Source organism: Urocampus carinirostris, chromosome 8 (genome assembly GCF_059441175.1).
Source record: "Urocampus carinirostris isolate Australia breed hairy pipefish chromosome 8, RoL_Ucar_1.0, whole genome shotgun sequence".
NCBI classification, from domain to species: Eukaryota; Metazoa; Chordata; class Actinopteri; order Syngnathiformes; family Syngnathidae; genus Urocampus; species Urocampus carinirostris.
Window position 1 is genome coordinate 24461182 of NC_142356.1, and position 20167 is coordinate 24481348.

The 20167-nt window shown below is 39.5% G+C and overlaps 2 protein-coding genes across 2 annotated transcripts in view; both read left to right on the forward strand.

Moving 5' to 3' along the window:
- Positions 1-1729: 1729 nt before the first annotated feature.
- On the forward strand, positions 1730-8131 carry msmo1 (methylsterol monooxygenase 1). The gene is made up of 6 exons (XM_088342064.1): positions 1730-1760; positions 3810-4066; positions 4259-4407; positions 5881-6007; positions 6086-6240; positions 6315-8131. Exons 2-6 carry the CDS (start codon positions 3812-3814, stop codon positions 6505-6507), a joined length of 879 nt encoding a protein of 292 aa, XP_088198190.1. The 5' UTR covers positions 1730-1760; positions 3810-3811; the 3' UTR covers positions 6508-8131.
- Positions 8132-11659: 3528 nt separating this feature from the next.
- The window catches only part of cpe (carboxypeptidase E), a 30737-nt gene continuing 22229 nt past the window's right edge, over positions 11660-20167 (forward strand). Inside the window, exon 1 of the mRNA XM_088342065.1 lies at positions 11660-12040. Within this exon, the coding sequence (XP_088198191.1) occupies positions 11812-12040 (229 nt within the window). The 5' untranslated portion in view covers positions 11660-11811. The remainder of the gene's footprint in view (positions 12041-20167) is intronic.

Genomic DNA, 20167 nt, shown 5'->3' on the forward strand with positions numbered 1-20167 from the left:
AAAAAAAATATTTAAGTGCGAAAAAATTAAAATTAATTTTTTTGCGGCAAGGCCAATTAATGGGTATTTATTGGATTTCTAGCCATTAATTGGTAATTTAATGGTATACTAGCCGTGTCAATATGGTCGAACAAACTGGTCCCTTTAATCTTTACTTTTAGTACAAAAAATATCTTCTGAGTTATTGGTGATCACATCAGCTACCGTCATGTTGGGGCTTGTTTTATAATTATAATTTGTCGATTCCTCCTAAGTTAATATGCGAAATGTCGGAACACTAACTGAGGTTAGATGAACAGTGAATGATAGAACATTCATGCCAACATTATCATGCGCAGTAAGACACCTTAGTAATAGGAGGTTTTGCTATTTATTACACATTCATTTATGAACAAAAATGTGTACAACATGTGCGTATGTGCATCCACGACGTACGTGCTTGAGGCAAAACGTGAGCTAATCAACAAGCCCGATTTTGTCCCGACCAATAAAAAGCTGCTTTGCAACCACACTATGTACGTACAGCTACCGTGTTTCCCCGAATATAAGGCCGGCCTTACTTCAAAATCATCGTCAAAAATTGAGGTTTTGAAATAAAAATATGTGCAAAAGTAATACATTTTCGCTAAAAAATTCTTAGAAAAGCATTGCCGTTGTTAAATAACGTTGATATCTACGGTTTTCATAGGTAATATGAGCCTCTTATTTGCAGGAAGGTTGAATTTCATTTCTCATAAAAAGCTGGGCCTTATAATGGGGGAAACACGGTAGCTTACGCGTATGCATGCACTGTCCCGATTGTGCGTGTATGTGCCCTTGACCGCATACGAAATGCTCGCGCGGCGAGAAAATTTGCACGTTTGTTGACGCAATCGACTAACAAAAAACCCGAATATTTTCGCAATTAATGGGTCGCAAACTCGCAATAATTGCTAATTATTTAAATTTTGCAATAAATGGATTTATGAATTTAAGCAACCATTCCATTAATTTTTCGCAATTAATGGCATTAATTTTTCACCAATCATTTATTGCTGACCCCTGGTGGGAGGTATGGGTGGAGCTATGCAAAAAGTGCAAGCATTCCCTCCCATCTCTCGCCAAAAGTAAGCACATCAGGCTCCCTGTTTGCAGAATGATGTCACGTTTTTACAAAACACCTGCTTGCATCTGGTTTTGAAACCAATATGTATGAAAAAAAAGGGTCAAAATGAGTTTAACCGATCTTGAGTAATTGCAAGAAAGAGACAAGTTTAAAGTGGTATGTTTGTTGATTTTGGGACAGGGGCTCTGGCATTATTCTCTTTTCATATTTTTTATCAAATCATCAAAAATAAATGTGCTGAAGACTAAGCTTTTGTCTGGGGCGCGGGTTTAGCAATTTAGTAAATTTGTCTCATAATAGATGGTGTGGCTCTTTCCCAAAATAAAATTAATATTTTTTGCTTTTATGGCTCTTTGAGTCAAAAAGGTTCCCGACCCCTGTTCTAACACAACTGTCCAATAAATATCTATGAAGGCGAAACCACCTCACATATGAAAACCATGTGAAAACCGTGCTCGCCCTCTGATTGGCTGTCGCTGCGGAGATCCTCGATCTCACTATCATCGCTTCATCTCACTGGCCAATCACTGTCACGGTTTGCTACCATGACGTAAGCGCGTTTTTACTCTGGCCAATCAGAAGGCCGAATGCTCGGCTACTTGAGAACGAGGAACGAGGACGAGGACACACATTCGCTACTGAAGCCAAAGCGAAGGTGAGTACTAATACTTTTAGACAGTTAGCTCAAGTTTTATTGTTTAATTCAATTTTTTTAGGCAGAAAGGTAAGGTTAAAATCCAAAAGAGTTTGTGTTAACATTGTTTTTTTGAAATAATTCGAGTTCTAGTCGTTGAACTGGGGCTCCGACATTAGCTAATAATAAAAGTTGATATTTGATGATTAAAATGAGTAAAGAAGGATAGAAGAATAAGAAGGTTGTTACGTCATCGTATTGAAAATATGCTTTAGGATTAAAGCAAATTACCGGTATATAGAATATAAAACTAGCATCTTAGAAAGGGCAACAATTATAGTTTAAAATGTAAACCGACCACACTTTGGGTGCAAATAAATATATTTCATTGTAAAAGAGAGTCTATACAAACCATGTAATACTATTCTATTTGCATATTGTTTTGTTATGTGTGTGTTATGAGTTGATGATTATCTTAATTTTCAGCAATTTCATACAAAATAAACAGTTGTTTAAATATTATCTTAAAATTGAGTTTCAACAACAACAAAATGGTTGACTGTGTGATTTAGTAACCTTAAATGTAGTTTAGATAATCTTACAGCGCAATGTTAGGTCAATATTAGACACCTTATCATTGTGATAACGTTTGAAAGCTCACACAGTACTTGTTTCTGTGTATTTACGGTCATTTTGCTATATTATCTCATTTAGGAAAGGGAGCATATTTTTTTTCCAAATACAACATTATAACTACAGTAAAACGCTAGTATCGTGTACCAATTTCAAAAAAAGGAATGCATAAAATTGAATAGACAAATTTACTTTGGAACATTTCCAAGATTCATTTTCACATAATGTCCCTGTTACTTAAGTTTTTGCCGCACCAAATTATTGATATGTTCTGAAGAACAGTAAGCCATCCCATTCTATGCCTGAACCAGCTCAGTAGCCTAGATGGTAAGGCGCCCGCTTTGAGACTGGGAGGTCGGTGGTTCGCGCCCCGGCCGAGTCATTCCTAAGACTTAAAAAGTGGTCGGCGGCGCCCTCTGTTGGCTGCGGCTGCATCGGCTCGCTACAACGGGTCAGGTGCAATCGACATTTCGTTCTGTTTACATTGTTAAACAGAATGACAATACAAGGAAATTATTATTATTATTATTATTAAGTAGAGGCTTTTTCTTTTAGACCTAGATCTAGTTCCATCTTTTTTTCATCGTACATTAATTATTTTATATATTTTTTTAAAATTTGTTGTTTGTTAATGCAACATTAATTGCAGCCTGGTCATCCTGGAAGGGGGATTACCTCATAGGCGGTCCCCCCTCAAGGTTTCTTCATTTCCCTCATGCTGAGGTTTATGAGTTTTTTTTCTTGCCCTTGTGTAGGTTTTAGATCAGGGGCTGGTGTAATAATAGTTTGTAGTTTGCAAAGTCTTTGGTCTGTGCAGCCCTTTCAGACTCCGTTTGGTTATGGGGTATAAAAGATAAACGTGACTTGACTTAACTGGACCTCATATTCATTCAAATCACAAGCATTAGTATTGCAATGAAAACATCATCACACATGTACAGGTATGTTATACTCTAAACATAACAATTTACCAAAATCTTCTTGAACATTTTTAGGATCGTTGATGTCTCAGTTCCACCCATTGGCATTGATATGAGAATACTGGCATGTAGAAGCATTTGGCTGTCAATTTGCGGGTGTTGTGGTTGACCGGTATTGTGAGAAATGGCGTTTTTTGTTCAATCATGCTTTTGACTGTTTAATTTTTAGACCCTCAGATATTTTAAGCTCTCACAGGCCACATAAGATGGTGTGGCTCTGAGCCATGTCGTTATGCCGTATTGAGATATAAAGGTCAAAGATAATATATATTTATTTTTAAGTGAATTTTAAATGGCAACATAATTACCGTTCAAATGCACTGTAGTAGGTCAGGAGCGACATTATCTGCTACATATTTTCCCGCAGATCTTTTAAATGAAACAATTGGGCTTCCCAGGGATCCAAGTTGCTGAACCAATGAGTTCAATATTGTATCCTTTCTCTTTAATGTAACAGTCATGGAGGTCAACAGCACAGCAAACATCTTAACTTCTGCCTACCTGGCGGCGGAGTATGTGGATGCCGCCCTACCAGGAAATCCCTTGCAATCTCCTTTCAAGCACGTGTGGGACTACATGATGAGCAACTACACTAAATTTCAGATCGCCACTTGGGGTTCGCTCATTGTGCATGAGCTCATCTACTTCCTATTTTGCCTCCCTGGCTTCGTCTTTCAGTTTTTACCATTCATGCAGAAGTACAAAATCCAGCAGGTCAGTGTTGGTTTCTTCTCTTTTGTTCTCTTTTATATGGGGTTGTAACTGTTAGGGTTTCATTAGATGGCGGCAAAGCATTTGTAATGGAACGCACCAATAAAACCATAAAACCATGTTACACTATTGATTAAATCCACTTCATAATTTTACATATATTGTGATATATATACTGTATGTGTGCTTGCTCAGGATAAACCAGAAACATGGGAGAAGCAGTGGCGGTGCTTTAGGATGTTGTTGTTCAACCACTTCTTCATCCAGCTTCCTCTCATCTGCGGCACATACTACTTCACAGAGTTCTTCAACATCCCCTATGATTGGGACTCCATGCCACGATGGTCAGTGCCGTGTGAATGGACGAGCTGAGATTTGGCTTTATGTTGCTTGGAATACAAACACTTGGTGCAACAGTCATCATCAATCATTTATGTATTATTCAAACACTAGATGTCATTGCATTGTGTAGTGAGGGGGTCTCCAACGTGGTTCCCGTGGGCACCAGGGTGTCCTCTAAGGACAGCTGAGGTGCCCACGGACCTGTTCTGAAAATAGCTCATCAGTGCTGGTTTATTGTGATTTTTTTTTTTTTTTTTAGTAAAATGATTAGTGACTGACTGAGACTAATTATCCTATTTCCAATAATACGCCTGTTAATAACATAGTAATAAGTTAGTAACAGCATGTAATAACATGATAAGTTATTTTAGAAATGCATATAACAATGGGTGGCCTTTTGCGCTAATTAGTATCAAAAAGTAGTTCTTGGCTTGAAAAAGGTTGGAGACCCCTCGTGTAGTGCATCCGAAACAACAGAGTTCTAAAAAGCACAAGAAAATACTAACTACACAGACTGATGGTGATCAAACCACACTTTTTTTAGAGTATTTTTTAAATATTTAAGTTTATATGATAGTTCATATAGCTTTGTGTTATCTCTAAATCCTTATTGTCTTTGATGAATGAAGTTGTTTTTACCATAAGGGGGTGGTATATAATACACACTGTCCTTTTAAGTAAGATGGTAGTGAATGTCTCTATCTGTGTGCACAGACAACACCTCCATTAGAGGTAAGATTGGGCTTAAAAATAACAGCCTGACCCAGTTTGCGGGCATTAAAGCCCAAACCCGTCCAGTTAACTTGATTTGAGAGAGCGAGCCCAGACAAACCCCAATTTTTGTATTTTATTTGTGAGGACTCGGAAGGAAGAGGGGTTTTTTGAATAGAGGATTGAACAATCATCCTAAAAAAGTTAGGCAACCACTATTTTCTTTTCTTTTTGAGTGCTACATTGTAAATTCACTTTGTTGGAAAGTTAATGCAAATTCAGTATTTTGAAATCGATTCTAATTTATTTTTTTAAAGGTGACAACGTGAAAATCATGGCGTCGTTTGCAAATGTCACATGGGAAAAATGACTCAAATGTGATTGGTTGTTACCTATTCGCTGGGCACCACATTTCTGCTTATTAAATCAAATTGCTGTATTAATCACAATGTTGTATTTAGACTAAAATAAATACTTTTAGATTGAGAAATTTGCATTTCTTTTACATAACATGAGGCTGGAGGCTGACATAATGGTCTGCCATTTTGCTGCTAAGGATATCCCCAAAAGTCTTGTCAAAAGCTGGGCTAAAAATTAGAATATAAGTGGAGAATATAAGTAGTGCGGTTTGGTCACTTTGAGTTCCTGTTGTTTTTTTTTCTTCCATGTGCTTTGTATCACTCATTTTCGGTTACACTAAACAATTCTGCGACATGTAGTGACAAAATATAACACAGTGTCCCTTTAAACATGCATGTGTACAGGCCATATATCTTGGCTCAATGCTTCGGCTGCGCCGTGGTGGAAGACGCATGGCACTACTTCCTCCATCGACTTCTCCACCACCGCAGAATCTACAAGTACATCCACAAAGTCCACCACGAGTTCACCGTAAGTCCTGTGGACACTTCCCTAAAAACCATCGACATTCGGCAACCTCGCTGATGTGCCGCCTTTTTTCTCGGCTAGGCGCCGTTCGGCATGCAGGCCGAGTATGCCCACCCCGCCGAGACCATCATCCTGGGCGCTGGCTTTTTCATCGGGATCATGATCTTCTGCAACCACGTCTTCTTCTTGTGGGCCTGGGTGGCAGTGCGCCTGCTCGAGACCATCGATGTGCACAGGTACTCTACAAACATCAGTCTCAAAAGTCAACTGCTCGAAATGAACTCGCTGAAATGTTTTTTTCCGTCCCCAGCGGGTACGACATCCCAATCAACCCTCTGCACTTGATTCCCTTCTATGCTGGCGCCCGTTTCCATGACTTCCATCACATGAACTTTGTGGGCAACTACTCATCCACGTTCACCTGGTGGGACAAGCTTTTAAACACGGACAACCAGTACAATAAGTACATGCATAATAAGGGAGAGGACAAGAAGATGCAGTAAAACAGCACAACGCCAGGAATCCGATCTGGTTTCATGTCAGATTGACCAAATGTGCCTCGATTTCACAATAAGAGTAGAATGGTCTCCTGTTGATCCAGAAATACAACGGTCAATAATCTCTTTTTGGTCTGCCATTTGATCTTTACATGCTATTTAATAGAATTACAATTGTCTTTGTTGTCATTGATAACAATGTAGTGAACATTGTTTACAATGAGTTTAGACATGGCACTACAGGTCCTAAGAAGGGCACAAAAGAGAAGAAGAAGATAAAAAGAATGTCAGGATAAATAGACATGTTCACAAAGTAGCACTTTGAGACTGGCTTATGTTGAAAGTGCATCAGAATCAATAGTGCAATGAATACAAGTGCAATAACAGCATCAAATTTTCAAAATTAAGTCAGTATCTCTAATAAGATATGAATACCCATTTTTATATACATAGGCAAGTTATATATTTTTTCATACTCTTGTGCGCTTGTTTAGGGTGGTCATGGAGCTGGGGAAGAAACCGCCTCTGACCCTGTTATGCCACCGTTATGCCACTTTTCCACCACATGATTTTGGCCTGCCTTGCCTCTCCAGTCTTTTTTTGGTTTCCCATTTAAAAAAAGTAACAGGTTCTTAGTCTCTGGGAACACGGCCGAAGGTGTCTTCTCTGTTGCGGTTCTATAACCCGCACCAGGGACTTAAAATGTCACTTGCCTCACTCCCAACAAGTGATTGGTGTGCTACGTTGGGGCACTGCTGACCAATGATTGTTCAGAGAAGGTAGTAGCGAAAAGAAGGTTCGGCTCGTCCACCCCGTCATTTTTTTTAAATAGCGTGGCGTGTTTGTGTTTTCGCTGCAATGAACACTATTTTGAAATAATGGCTACCGCACAAAATTCTGTGGTCTTCTGACGAGGTGCACTGTTTCTACTGTCCATCCATTGTAGCTTGTCTGAGTCTGAGTGTGATTCTGATTCGTGACGGAGATTTGCGCCAAATATGATGCTAAAATGGCGTCAAGGCGCAGTACTGACAAATGATGGAAAAGGTACCCAGGGAGAGGCCGATAAAAGCTAGGAAGGCCAGAACTGTGTAGTGGAAAAGGGGCTTTAGTTTTTGTTCTAAGGAACATCTAACACCTACCAGAGGCAGCAGGTCCAAGAGGTGGTGTCCAGGGGGAAAGGAGGCATTTATAATGTTGGCTCTGCTGCAAGCTGGCAATGGGCTTGACTGATTGAGGCCATTTGGACAGTGCTAATTCTGATATTTGTAATATTTTCTATCCCTTTTTAAAATATAAACAACAGAAAAAAATGATTTTCCCAACATGTGTTTTTTATGAGCAAGGTAAATCATGATCACAACAAACACGGTACAACCAAAATCTGAGGATATTTGCCATTACAAAACTGGTCATCCTGGAAGGAGGATTAACCTCATGTGCGGTCCCTTCTCAAGGTTTCTTCATTTTCCTCATGTTGAGGTTTTTGTGTTTTTCCTTGCCGTCATGTATGTTTCAGATCAGGGGATGGTGTCATAATATTCTTGGTTTTGCAATAATCTGTGGTCCGTGTACCCCTTTGAGACTCCTTGCAATTAACGACTATACAAATAAACATGACTTGGTTTAATGGAGCTCCCCATTTTAATTGCTTTACAAACAAAGAGCCGCTAGATGGCATCGAAGCGGCAATTTCAAAATACATTGTACAAATACAGCATGGTTAACTCTTGGATGCATGGCCTACCAATACTTGCACTCTACAATGAGTGGCGTCGAAAGTGAGTGAGGTGGAAAATGAAAAGACGAATGGCATCATGTCATAGACATGTTTTATGGAAAATGACGATATTACAACTTCTTGTTTTTTATCTTTATAGATTGTGAAGAATAAAAACCCATGGTGTTTTTTTTTTTGCATCTAAGGGTTCATTAAATGAAATGAACGCAGAGCATCAGCAATTTACTATATACTGCTGGTTTGATTACTGACATAATACGATTTTTTTTTATGACAATGAGGGTGAAATCTTGAGTCTTACTCTTCCCATTACGGCTTTTTAAATAGAAATGAATCTGGTTTCAGTTCTCAATTATCATGTAGCCTCAAGATCATGTTCATCAGACAGCAAAATGCAGACAGGGCAAAATGATTTTGCCCTAAAACTGCTGTCTCATTCCTATTCCACAATAAAAAATGTGTGTCCGGTAAAACTGTTTTAGTGATTTTGTTTTGTTCTTTCTTTCTTGTATAAGCACCAGAAAAGCGTTTTTATAATGCTTTGCTTTTGCTAACTACTAGATTGTTTCTTTCCTCCCCTAAGAGTAAAAGACAGAAATCTATTTAAGCACGATTTTATTTGTATTTTATCCCAGAGATGATTTGAGGTAATACGGTGTGTGAGGTATGATGCGTCTGTATTTACCTTTTTATGAATCCTGTAAAGTAACTCTGATATATTTTTAAAATGCTAAATATGCGTGACTATTTGTTCCCTGTCTTATGGTTACTAGTATTCCTGAGGATTGTGTCGTTTTTCTCTATATAATAGCAGTGCTGCGTCAAGGACACACCCCTGCTGAGATGCACACACACGCTCCTCCGTAAAGTTAGCCTGCTGCAGCTAACAAAGCGGATGTTACAACAATTAAATGCCAGGTCAAGTTTATTTGTATAGCCCTTAATCACAAAGAGTCTCAAAGGGCTCCACAGATTATTGCAAACCACAAACTATTATGACACCATCCCTTGATCTAAAACCTACACGAGGGCAAATAATACACAGATATTGTCAACATTAAATATAGGTTGTTCATATGCTATAGAGCAGGGGTGTCAAACTCAATTTACCTCGGGGGCCACACGATAGTACAAACATTCTCCCGGGGGCCGGACTAGGGAAAGGAAAAGAGAGAAAGAAATAAGACAAAGTGAAGGAGAGAAAAAGAGAGAGGGTGGGACAATGAAAGAGAAAAAGGGAGAAAGAGAGAGAGAAGAGAGAGAGAGAGAGAATGTGAGAAACAAAAAAGATATAAAGACAAATAGTGAGAGAGGGGGAAAGAAAGAGAGAGAAAGAATGATATCCAAAGAGAAATAGAAAGAGAGAAAGAGGGAAGGAAAGAAAAGAGAAGGAGAGAAAGAGAGAATGGGAGAAGGAGAGAAGGGGAAAGCAGGAGAGAGCGAAAGAGAGAAAAGGAAAAATGGAAGAGGGGGCAAAAGAAGGTAAAAAGACAAAGAGAAACAAAGAAAGAGAAATAGACACAGAAAGTGATAGAGAGACACAGAGAGTGAGAGAAAAAGGGAGGAAGAGAGAGAGAGAGAGAGAGAGAAAGAAAGGAATACTAGTACACTGTCTTTGTGAGAGGCACCTGGATTTGGCAACATCAAGTGGCCTTATTTAGACCTGCAGCTCGTTTTTCCCTTGCGCTTCACTGAGCGTTGTCTCGCGGGCCGGATTCAATCGCGGGCCGCATGTTTGATACCCCTGCTATAGAGTAAGAAGTGTGTTTTAAGCTTACATTTAAACATTTCCACTGAGGTTGCAGATCGAATATCAGGGGGAAGAGCATTCCACAGCATGCACAGAATGCCCTTTCGTGTGCATTGATTAACTATCACGACCAGAACGGAATCGGGACCCAAATGCGTAGCGTTAACCACAAGTTTATTGATAGAAAGAGGAAAGGCAGCGCACACGATCATGTGCTCGCTAGACGCAGGAAGCAAGCGGCTCATGCAATCGGATCGTGATCCGAATACCAAAGTGGATCTTCCGTAGCGGGAGATGGCGGTTTTTTGACCATTAGGGGCGGCAGTAGCTCAGGAGGTAGAGCGCTCGTCTTGGGATCAAGGGATCCCAGTTCGAATCCCGGCTTGTCCGTGTTACATGTCGAAGTGTCCTTGGGTAAGACACTGAACCCTTAATACCCCCAATAAGCAGGTTAGCGTCTTACATGGCTGCAATACAAAGCCGCTATTGGGAAATGTGAAACACACTGTAAAGCGCTTTGGGAAGTCATTGACTTGAAAAGTGCTATCTAAATGCAGATCATTTCATTTCATCAATATGGAATACTACAGTAAATGGACAAAAATACCACTAAAGTACTGCGTCGGAAACAGATGAAAAAATACCTCTAGAGAAATACCACTACATAATACCATAATACAACACTACTAGAATATTACGACGGAAATACTACTACTGAGGCATCACAACCGAAATACTGCAAAAATACAATTACAGCAACACTACAAAAATTCTACAATGGAAATACGAATAAGATACCACATAAATGAAACTACAGTAATACTGTACTATAAAAATTCTAGAGAAATACTACAGCTACAGAACAAAATTCTATTATGTAAATACTAAAAATATAATATAAATAGTACAAAAATGCAGTAATGTTATAAAATTACTAAAACCATAAAAAAAACTACTGTAATGCAAAAGAAATACCAAAGATATACAACAAAAAAATCTATCGAAACACAACAAAATACTACAGAAATATTTAGAAAATACTACTGCATAACTAGTCAAGTCAAGTCATGTTTATTTGTATAGCCCTTAATCAAAAATAGTCTCAAAGGGATGCACAGACCACAGATTATTGCACACCATCCCCTGGTCTAAAACCTACATGAGGGCAAGGAAAAACTCAAAAACCTCAACATGAAGAAAATGAAGAAACCAACTGCTACAAAAATACTGGAAAAAGAGAAACTACAGTAATAAAAAAAACTACAGAACTTAAATAAAAACTCAACTCAAAAAATACAAACAAAAAAAATAAATACGACAAGAGTAATACTTGACCAGACCGCTGCCTAACCTGCATGACACCCCATTTCCCATAAATGAAAGGCTTGTGTGAGAAACGTCATGCGTTTGGGTCCTGATCATGTTCTGGTTCGTGAAAGCTCCGTGATGTCCTTTTGTTATTTTGATGATCCAACAGCTCTAAATACTAATTGGGCGACCATTATAATCTATTACCCATTACACATTCATTCAAAATGTTTGTTAGAAGTCATATTCAAAGAAAAATATCTCGCACATGACGCCATTCCAAGCCCAGGCATCGCACAAGTCACCTGCCTTTTATTTTGGAAAACCGGACGCGCTTTTTCTCAAGTCCTCTGGACTATTTTAACTTGACACTGGCTCACTCAGGTACGCATCCTCTCCGTGTCCAACAGAAGAGGAGGAAGAAAAAGAAGCGCCTCTCATTCTACCGCGTCCTTATCAATCCGTCAAGCGAGTTTGACATTCCTAATTTGGCCTGGACTCTGTGACGGCCATGAAGGCGCTCGTCTTGGTTGTGTTGGCGTGCGCGACGTCTGGCGCATTTTCTGCGGAGGGCGAGATCTCCTTCGAGTACCATCGCTACGACGAACTGCGCAAGGCTTTGGTGTCCGTGTGGCTGCAATGTCCTACCATTGCGCGCATCTACACCATCGGAGAGAGCTCCGAAGGACGCGAGCTGCTCGTCCTGGAGATGTCTGACAATCCCGGAACGCATGAACCGGGTCAGTCTTTTTGGTCCATTTGGATTTTTTTGGGGTGGTTCTGTTTGTTTATTTCCATTCTTCTTTTTGGGGTGCGTGTGTGTTGCAGATGAATGACATTAATTGAACCATTCGTTAGTGCATGCGTATTAGAGCGCATCACCGAGAACAAATTGCACAAATTAGAAAAAAATGAAAAATGCGGAGAGCTTGAGACGCCATTTTGCAGTTCGACACTGATCCGCGGTCGTGATTGTTACTTGGTAGAAGCCGCAGGCCGAAGCGCTATTAATAGATCGGACAGAACGATAAGCCGCGCCCACCATAGGTACGGGATCCATGTATCACAAGCGGAGCAAATAAAGTGGCCGAAACAACAGAGAGCAACCCTTTATGGTCATATAATTTCTTCCTTATTATGCAGACTCATCGCAAAACACAGTAAAAAAGTGTCTTTATTATTATATCCAGAGTTATATTCATGGGATCAAGGTGTCCAAAAACGCTTAAAAACCTTGTAATGTTGGCGTTCTATGACAAAGTCGTCAGCCCCGTAGTTGCGTAACATAGGAATTGTTTCAGATTTGTCACCTCTGATGGACTCTTACTGCAAATGTAAAACAGTCTATGTACACTTTTTTGTTTTCCCTTCTTAATGAGTTTTAGGTCACCGCCATCATATTTCTTGACACATCTAGAAAAGAAGCAAAGTTTTCTTTCAGCTGTGTTTGCAGATCACTTTATAAGTTCATAACTTATGACAGAACGAACCCATCCTGGATTTTTTGAGGCATGTTCAGCTTTTATTTTCATGGTAAAATACAGACGCTCCCCTCTTTACGACCATTATACTTATGAAAAACAGTAGATACAAACATTTTTTTCAGGGTGTCAAAAAATATCCGGACATTGCTGTAAGCTAGATTTCGTATTGTGTGCACCTTTTTCTGAGTAGAGGACATTGCTGTAGTGCTTCTTTCCGCCGCTACTGGCGTGTGGCGCTGTGAGAGGTCACCCAGCATCAACCCCAAAGAAGAAATTTGCTTCCTCTTCCTAGTATGCTGCGCTAAGAACTTCGACTTTTTTATTGTTTATTATCTCGTACATCCATTCAATACGAGAGGTGTAAAGTGTAATGTAGAGGTGAGCCGATTCTTTTGAAATGAAAGTGGAATAAGAAAGCTTGATGCGGTTGATAAAATGATTGGATTGCTTTTTTTCGGCCACTTTTTACCACGGAGGAGGAAGCCACCTCACTCTTGAAGCCCATCTTCCAAAAGTAAGTTAAACTTGACTACAAAACAATACAGGTTACTTATACAAGCCTTTAACATACTTATATAAACCTTAAACATACATTCCATACAAAATATAGCACTGAAGAAACTTACGAACAAATTTAGCTTACGAACGATCGTAAGCAGGGCAGCGTCTGTACCAAATTAATGTTGCAGCAAGGAGCTAAACGTCATGCTGTGAGGTAGCGTGCTGTGTTAGAACAGACCCAACAGCAGCGTATACTTTAATTTAATAAAAATAGAACACCTTCTTTAGAACAAATAACTTTGTCCCAGTTCCCATCAATCATCTTCATGTTGAGTTGAACACGAGGGCGACAGCATGCCTTTATCTACTTCAACCACTTTTCCATATTAGTTTTTTGGCTGAGGAAAAGGGACGAACCTTACCCCTCCAATCAATACACCAATATGTAAAATATATTGGTGTTCATATTATCAGGGGTAATATTTAACCAACGCTTTCACCACCCAACCATTATCCTCACGAGGGTCGCAGAAGTGCAGGAGCCCAACCTACTGCCAGCCAAGCACAGCGCTGAACAGTTTACATCAGTCTTTCTTATCCTTTTTGAGAAAAAAAGACAACTTGTTTAAATATTCCTGGCTACCTATTTCACTCGTTTTAAAGCTTAAATTAATCTTAAATTATCATGTTGTTTTCATTGACAGTATGACATTTTCCTATAATTTGTCGATACCGTGACTCAGGAAGTATTACAAGTTAATTATTTTGGTTCATAATTTTGCTGTAATTTTGGATTTAACTTCTTTTTATCTTGTTTTAAAAAAATAATAAAAAAGGATACTTAACATGAGCAAAAAATATTTGCCAATGGAACAGTTTTTGATTACTGTATTCTATATTATCAATTTTTAGTTTAAAAAAGGAATTGGTTTTACGCTATTTAATGTTGTTTATTTTTGCAGTGGAATTGAAACTGCCTCATCAAACAAAATAAGTTACACTATTGAATATCCTGTACAACCTCATGAGCAGGTAATTAATAGATTGAATGAAAAACACTGGTTTAAATATTAAATATGTTGTTTTAACTATAAGACAAGCAGAAATCTGCTTACCTTTTAATCTGGTTATAAAAATTGTTAATCTTTTAAAACTATGTATGTACATGATTTAACATTTCCGATATACACTAACCGGGCACTTTATTAGGTACACCATGCTGGTAACTGGTTGGACCCGCTTTTGCCTTCAGAACTGCCTCAATTATTTGTGGCATGGATTCACAAGGTGCTGGAAGCATTCTTCAGAGAGTAAAGTGAACTCTGTTCAAGAAACCAGTCTGAGATGATTCCAGCTAAATGACTCGGCGCATTGTCCTGTTGAAAGTAGCCATTAGAAGTTGGGTACATAGTGGTCATAAAGGGATGGACATGTTCAGCAACAATACTCAGGTAGGCTGTGGCGTTGCAACAATGCTCAATTGGTACCAAGGGGCGCAAAGAGTGCCAAGAAAACATTCCCCACACCATTACACCACCTCCACCAGCCAGGACCCTTGATCCAAGGCAGGATGGATCCATGCGTTCATGATGCTGATGCCGAATTCTGACCCTACCGTCCGGATTTCGCAGCATAAATCGAGACACATCAGACCAGGCAACGTTTTCCCAATCTTCTATTGTCCAATTTCGATGGGCTTGTGGAGATTGAAACCTCAGTTTCCTGTTCTTAGTCGAAAGGACAGGCACCCGACATGGTCTTCCGCTGCTGTAGACCATCCACCTCAAAGTTCAAGATACTGCACGTTCAGAGATGCTCTTCTGCCTACCTTGGTTGTAACAGGAGGTTATCTGATTCACTATTGTCTTTCTATCAGTTAAAACTAGTCTGGACATTCTCCTTTGACCTCTAGCATTAACAAGGCATTTCTGGCCACACAACTGCAACTCATTGGATATTTTTTAATTTTCAGAGCATTCTCTGTAAACCCTAGAGATGGTTGTGCAGTAGATCAGCAGTTACTGAGATACTCAGACCAGCCCTTCTGGCACCAACAACCATGTCACTTTCAAAGTCACTCAAAACACCTTTCTTCCCAATACTGATGCTCGGTTTGAGCGGCGGGAGATAGTCTTGACCCTGTCTATATGCCTAAATGCGCCGAATTGCCGCCATGTGATTGGCTGCTTAGAAATGAAGTTTTAGTTGGACAGGTGTACCTAATAAAGTGGCCAGTAAGTGTATCATCTGAACAATTTCTGTATTTTTCTGCATAATTCATGTTTTCACTTATTTATGGCATTTTTAGAGCCAATTAAATGTATTTAAAAAAACTTTATTAGACCTAATTTTTAGTTTTCACAGTTTATTAAAAATGTTGAATTAGATAATAGACTACAACGGGTGGGTGCATCGTTTCATGTTTTTAGACCAATGCCATTACTCAACTCTTCAGTTGTCATCAATACTGATGATACCTTGCACTGGTACCGCTCCACAATAAAATTACGTCCCTCCCCTTTAAGTATAATTCATAGTCTTACAGAAGTTCACATTCAAGGATCCTGAGTGATCCTGCGAGTATAGAGAATACAGAAATATATGATGTATCTGCACTGATACAATACCTGATGCCGGTACCTACACACTTCAAAATAAGACCAAGTCCAATCATATTTGAGTTTTGGGAGATTGAGTTTGAGTGTGAACAAACAACTGAAGTCATTTTATGTCATCAGTTGCAGAGTAAGGTATGGTACAGCACTCTTGTGTTGCTTTTTTCAAATTGAATACGATCACATTTATCACATCATGTTGATGTTTCAGTTTATTTATAGATGTAACATTGGTTGAAACGATTGTGGACATGGAGGCTTTGTTATGTTGTAACCAAAAACAAGTGTTACAAAGCACAAGGTAGAATCAAAACTACGGTGAATGAAAGTGAATGAAACTTTTCATCTCATTTTTTTACTCAGCCTTTTACAAGTTTTTTGGTTTTCTGGGTACGCTTCACAGTAAGATGGCAGACAATCAAGTCAAGTCAAGTCATGTTTATTTGTATAGCCCTTATTCACGAGGAGTCTCAAAGGGCTTCACAGACCACAGATTATTGCCAACTACAGTCTATTGTTAAACCATCCCCTGATCTAAAACCTACACGAGGGCAAGGAAAAACTCAAAAAGCTCAACATGAGTAAAATGGAGAAACTTTGAGAAGGGACCACACATGAGGTCTTCCACCTTCCAGGATGATCAGGCTGCAATGGATGTTGCAATAACAAATAATACACAGATATTGTCAACAGGAATATTTGTCATTCATAAGCTATAGAATATGATTGTGTTTTAAGCCGAGATTTAAACATTTTCACTGAGGTTGCAGATCGAATCTTAGGCGGCAGAGCATTTCACGACACCGGGGCCCGAATGGAGAACGCTCTCGAACCTTGCGGTTCTCTTCTTGGCTCTTGGGATCACTAGTAGACCAGCATTTTCGGAGCGAAAGCTCTGGACTGGTGAGCGTCACGTTATGTGAAATAAATACAAATTGGTCAACGAGTTCATGTCCATCAATCTATTATCTGCAACCCTTATCCTCAGTAGGGTTGCGGGGGTGCTGGAGCCCATCCCAGCTATCTTTGGTCAGTGGGCAGGGGACACCCTGAACTGGTTGCCAGCCAGTCGCAGAGGACACACAACTCGCGCTCATTCACGCCTAGGGACAATTTGAACCGGCCAATTAACCTGGAAAGCAAGTTTTTGGAACGTGGGTAGAAACCTGAGTGACTGAAGGAAACCCACGCAAGGGGGAGAACATGCAAACTCCACACAGAAAGGTTTGATCCCATGACCTCAGAACTGTGCCGCACATGCGCTAACCACTGTGCTGCCGTGCTGCCTTTGAGTCTATGTATCTTTGCTTATTATTAGAATCAACACTGTTTTTGGATGAATAGTTATTAACCCCTAAGAGGCGCTATATAATAGTCACTTTCCCTTTGGCTGTTACAAGTCATTGAAAGCAAAGTGTCAAGCAAATTCAGTTTAATGAAAAGAACATCAGCTTTAAAATCTTCTATAGTGCAGTCTTTTATTTGAATGCAAGTAATAAAAGACAAGTAGAAGCTCCCTTACCCCCAAAGAAAAACACAATTTAGCAGACATTTATAGTATTTCTGCCCTGCAGCAAAAAGAGGTGGTGGCACGCAAACATGAGTAGCATGTCATTTTTTTGTCTTTCTTCCATTGCAACCAGATGTCTTTCCCCCCTTCGAGATCGCCCCAACAGATTCAGTGCAGCCATGTTTTTTTAAAGCTCCCGGAAAGGTGGCTGCCCGAGGAGGGGCGGGAATAGCAGTTGCCGTGGCAACAGATCGGCTTAGCCCGATGAGCCGACAGCTAGCTTGTGGTTGGCTGGTGGGCTGTCTCTAGAGGGAGTTGCCCGCTGATGATTTCCTACCCTCCACCTCCCCGTCCTATCCTCCACCACCTGCCTGTGTTAGGAAGCGGCCATCTGTCGGGTTCTTCAGTGCGCCATTACGTCAAAACCCTCTGCAGTTTTGTAAACAAAGTCAAGTCCTGTTTATTTGTATAGCCCTTAATCACAAGGAGTCTCAAAGGAGCTGCACAGACCATAGACTATTGCACACCACATACTATTATTACACCATCCCCTGATCTAAAACTTACATGAGGGCAAGGAAAAACTCAAAACCCCAGGATGAGGAAAATGAAGAAACCTTGTCCTGTTTGGATGTAACAGCAAATGCTTCCGCCTATTTCATCCTGCCAAAGGGAAAGGTTTAAAATATGATAACAGTGGTGGGCTGTGCATTTCACACCAAGGCCTTCAGTCCTGCTAAGTCTAAATCAATCCAACCCTTAATAACTATTTTTTGGCTATAAAACATTTGCCGCAGGTAGTGGTTAGCACGTTCGCCTTACAAGAAAAAGGTCCCCAGTTCGAGACCGGGTGGAAACATTTGTTGGGCTGGGGAGGAATGGGTGTCATCAGGCTGTACTTGTACAAGACACACCACAGGAAATGGTGCATCTATTTCCCCATCTGCGAAATATTGAAAAAACATCAATAATAACCTCAAAAATTGCATTATTACTTAGGAATAAAGTCACATTTTACTCACCAAAAATAATTTGTATCCGTCCACAATATGCATCCTCCTTTCTTTCCTAAAGAAGATTTTATATCTGGAATAAAGTCTTCTTAGGTTTAGGGCTGAAAAAGTCAGTTTGACAGAAGCAGTGGACACAGGGATTTTCTTTCTTTTCTTTTTTTGTTGTGTTATTTCCTATAGTTTTTCCTAGCCAATCATAGTTGGTGGAACCGCTGACATTTCCTTACGCCTTTCAGAAGGACCTGCTCTGCCAACTCGAAATCTTATTGGCTAAGTCAAAAGCTTTATTGACACTGTTGTTAAGACTCAGGGCCTGAAAACGTGATTGCGAAGGCCTCTGGGTAAATTTCTGCCCCTGGCAACTTGGAATGGCTGAAATGTGATGCTTGAATATGAAAGTTCAAATCTGGAAGCAGCACAACTAGGGGAAAGCAATGAAAGGAAACTGACATTCGATTTGGAATTACTTAATAGGTATTTATAGAAAAAAAGGAATTAGCATCACATGATTAAGATATTTTTTAGGCCAGCATATAAGGCCTTGCAGACCCAGACGGCTCACTAATGATGTCACCTATTGGTTCAGTAGATTTGTTGAATTAAGGGGTAAATGGATTTTAGTCAGTCTTTGTAGTAAATCTTACCTTAAACCCAAATGTCAGACTTTTTGTGTCTTTTACAAACGACTTTATTAGACATCTTTCTCCTACTCTTTTTCTTCCTCTTCCTATTTTCCTCTTCCTCTTATTCTTCTTCATCTTCTTCTTCCTCTTCTTTTTACTTCTCATCCTCTTCTTAATTTTCTTCTGCATCTTCTTCTTCCTCTTCTTTCTCTTTTGTCTTGTTCTTATTTTTCTTCTGTCTCTTCTTCATTTTTTTTTTACAAATTACTTAATTAGACTTCTTCCCCTTGCTCTTGCTCTTCCTCTTCCTCTTCTTCTTCTTCATCTGCTTCTTCCTCTTTTTATTATTCTTACTCCTCCTCATCCTCTTCTTAATTCCTCATCTTTTTCTTCTTCCTCTTGTTCCTCTTCTGTCTTGTTCTTCTTTTTCGTCTGTCTCTTCTTTTTTTGTTTTACAAATTACTTTATTAAACTTCCTCCTCTTCCTCCTCTTTACCCCGAAAATAGTATAAATGAAATAAATAAATTAAGCACATGTAGCACCAAGTAGCAGATTTAAAGCCCAGATACTTAGCTTAACAGGCTCTGCTAGCAGAACAAAAAGCTAGCCCATGAACTCGAACAAAGGAGACACTTCATATTGGAGCTTGTGTTTGTCACCCTTTTTAAGGGGAACACGCTTTTGATGTAAGGCCAGGGGTGCTCCTCTTCTTCTGTGTTTTCATAGTCTGTATTGCTAAGCGACATTTTCGATCTGTTTCATCCGTAGAGAAGTTGAATATGGTCACGTGACAAGGCTGCTACGTTGGATTGGTTAAATATGGTAGACCCTGACGGAGTTCTTTGTCAAAATAAATGCGCCTTAGCGGAGACAGACAGACAGACATGTACTTACGTGGAGTGGATTTATTAAGTAACAAAGAAACAACTTCAATGTTGCCTAATGTAGCAGAGTAAGAGTACGTTTTTTTTCTTCACAAATTTACTCAAATAAAAGTATAGGGATTAAAAAATACTCCTAGGAGTACAAAAGTTCTCGAAACATACTCAAGCAAATTTACCAGAGTAAATGTACTTCATTACTACCCACCTCTAATGACTTGACTCATAGAGAAAAAAAT

Excerpts from the sequence above, each read along its gene's own strand:
- msmo1 (XM_088342064.1), top strand. The coding sequence starts at position 3,812 with ATGGAGGTCAACAGCACAGCAAACATCTTAACTTCTGCCTACCTGGCG. Across the intron at positions 4,408-5,880 it reads TGGGACTCCATGCCACGATG|GCCATATATCTTGGCTCAAT; the intron begins GTCAGTGCCGTG and ends GCATGTGTACAG. Across the intron at positions 6,241-6,314 it reads GAGACCATCGATGTGCACAG|CGGGTACGACATCCCAATCA; the intron begins GTACTCTACAAA and ends TTCCGTCCCCAG.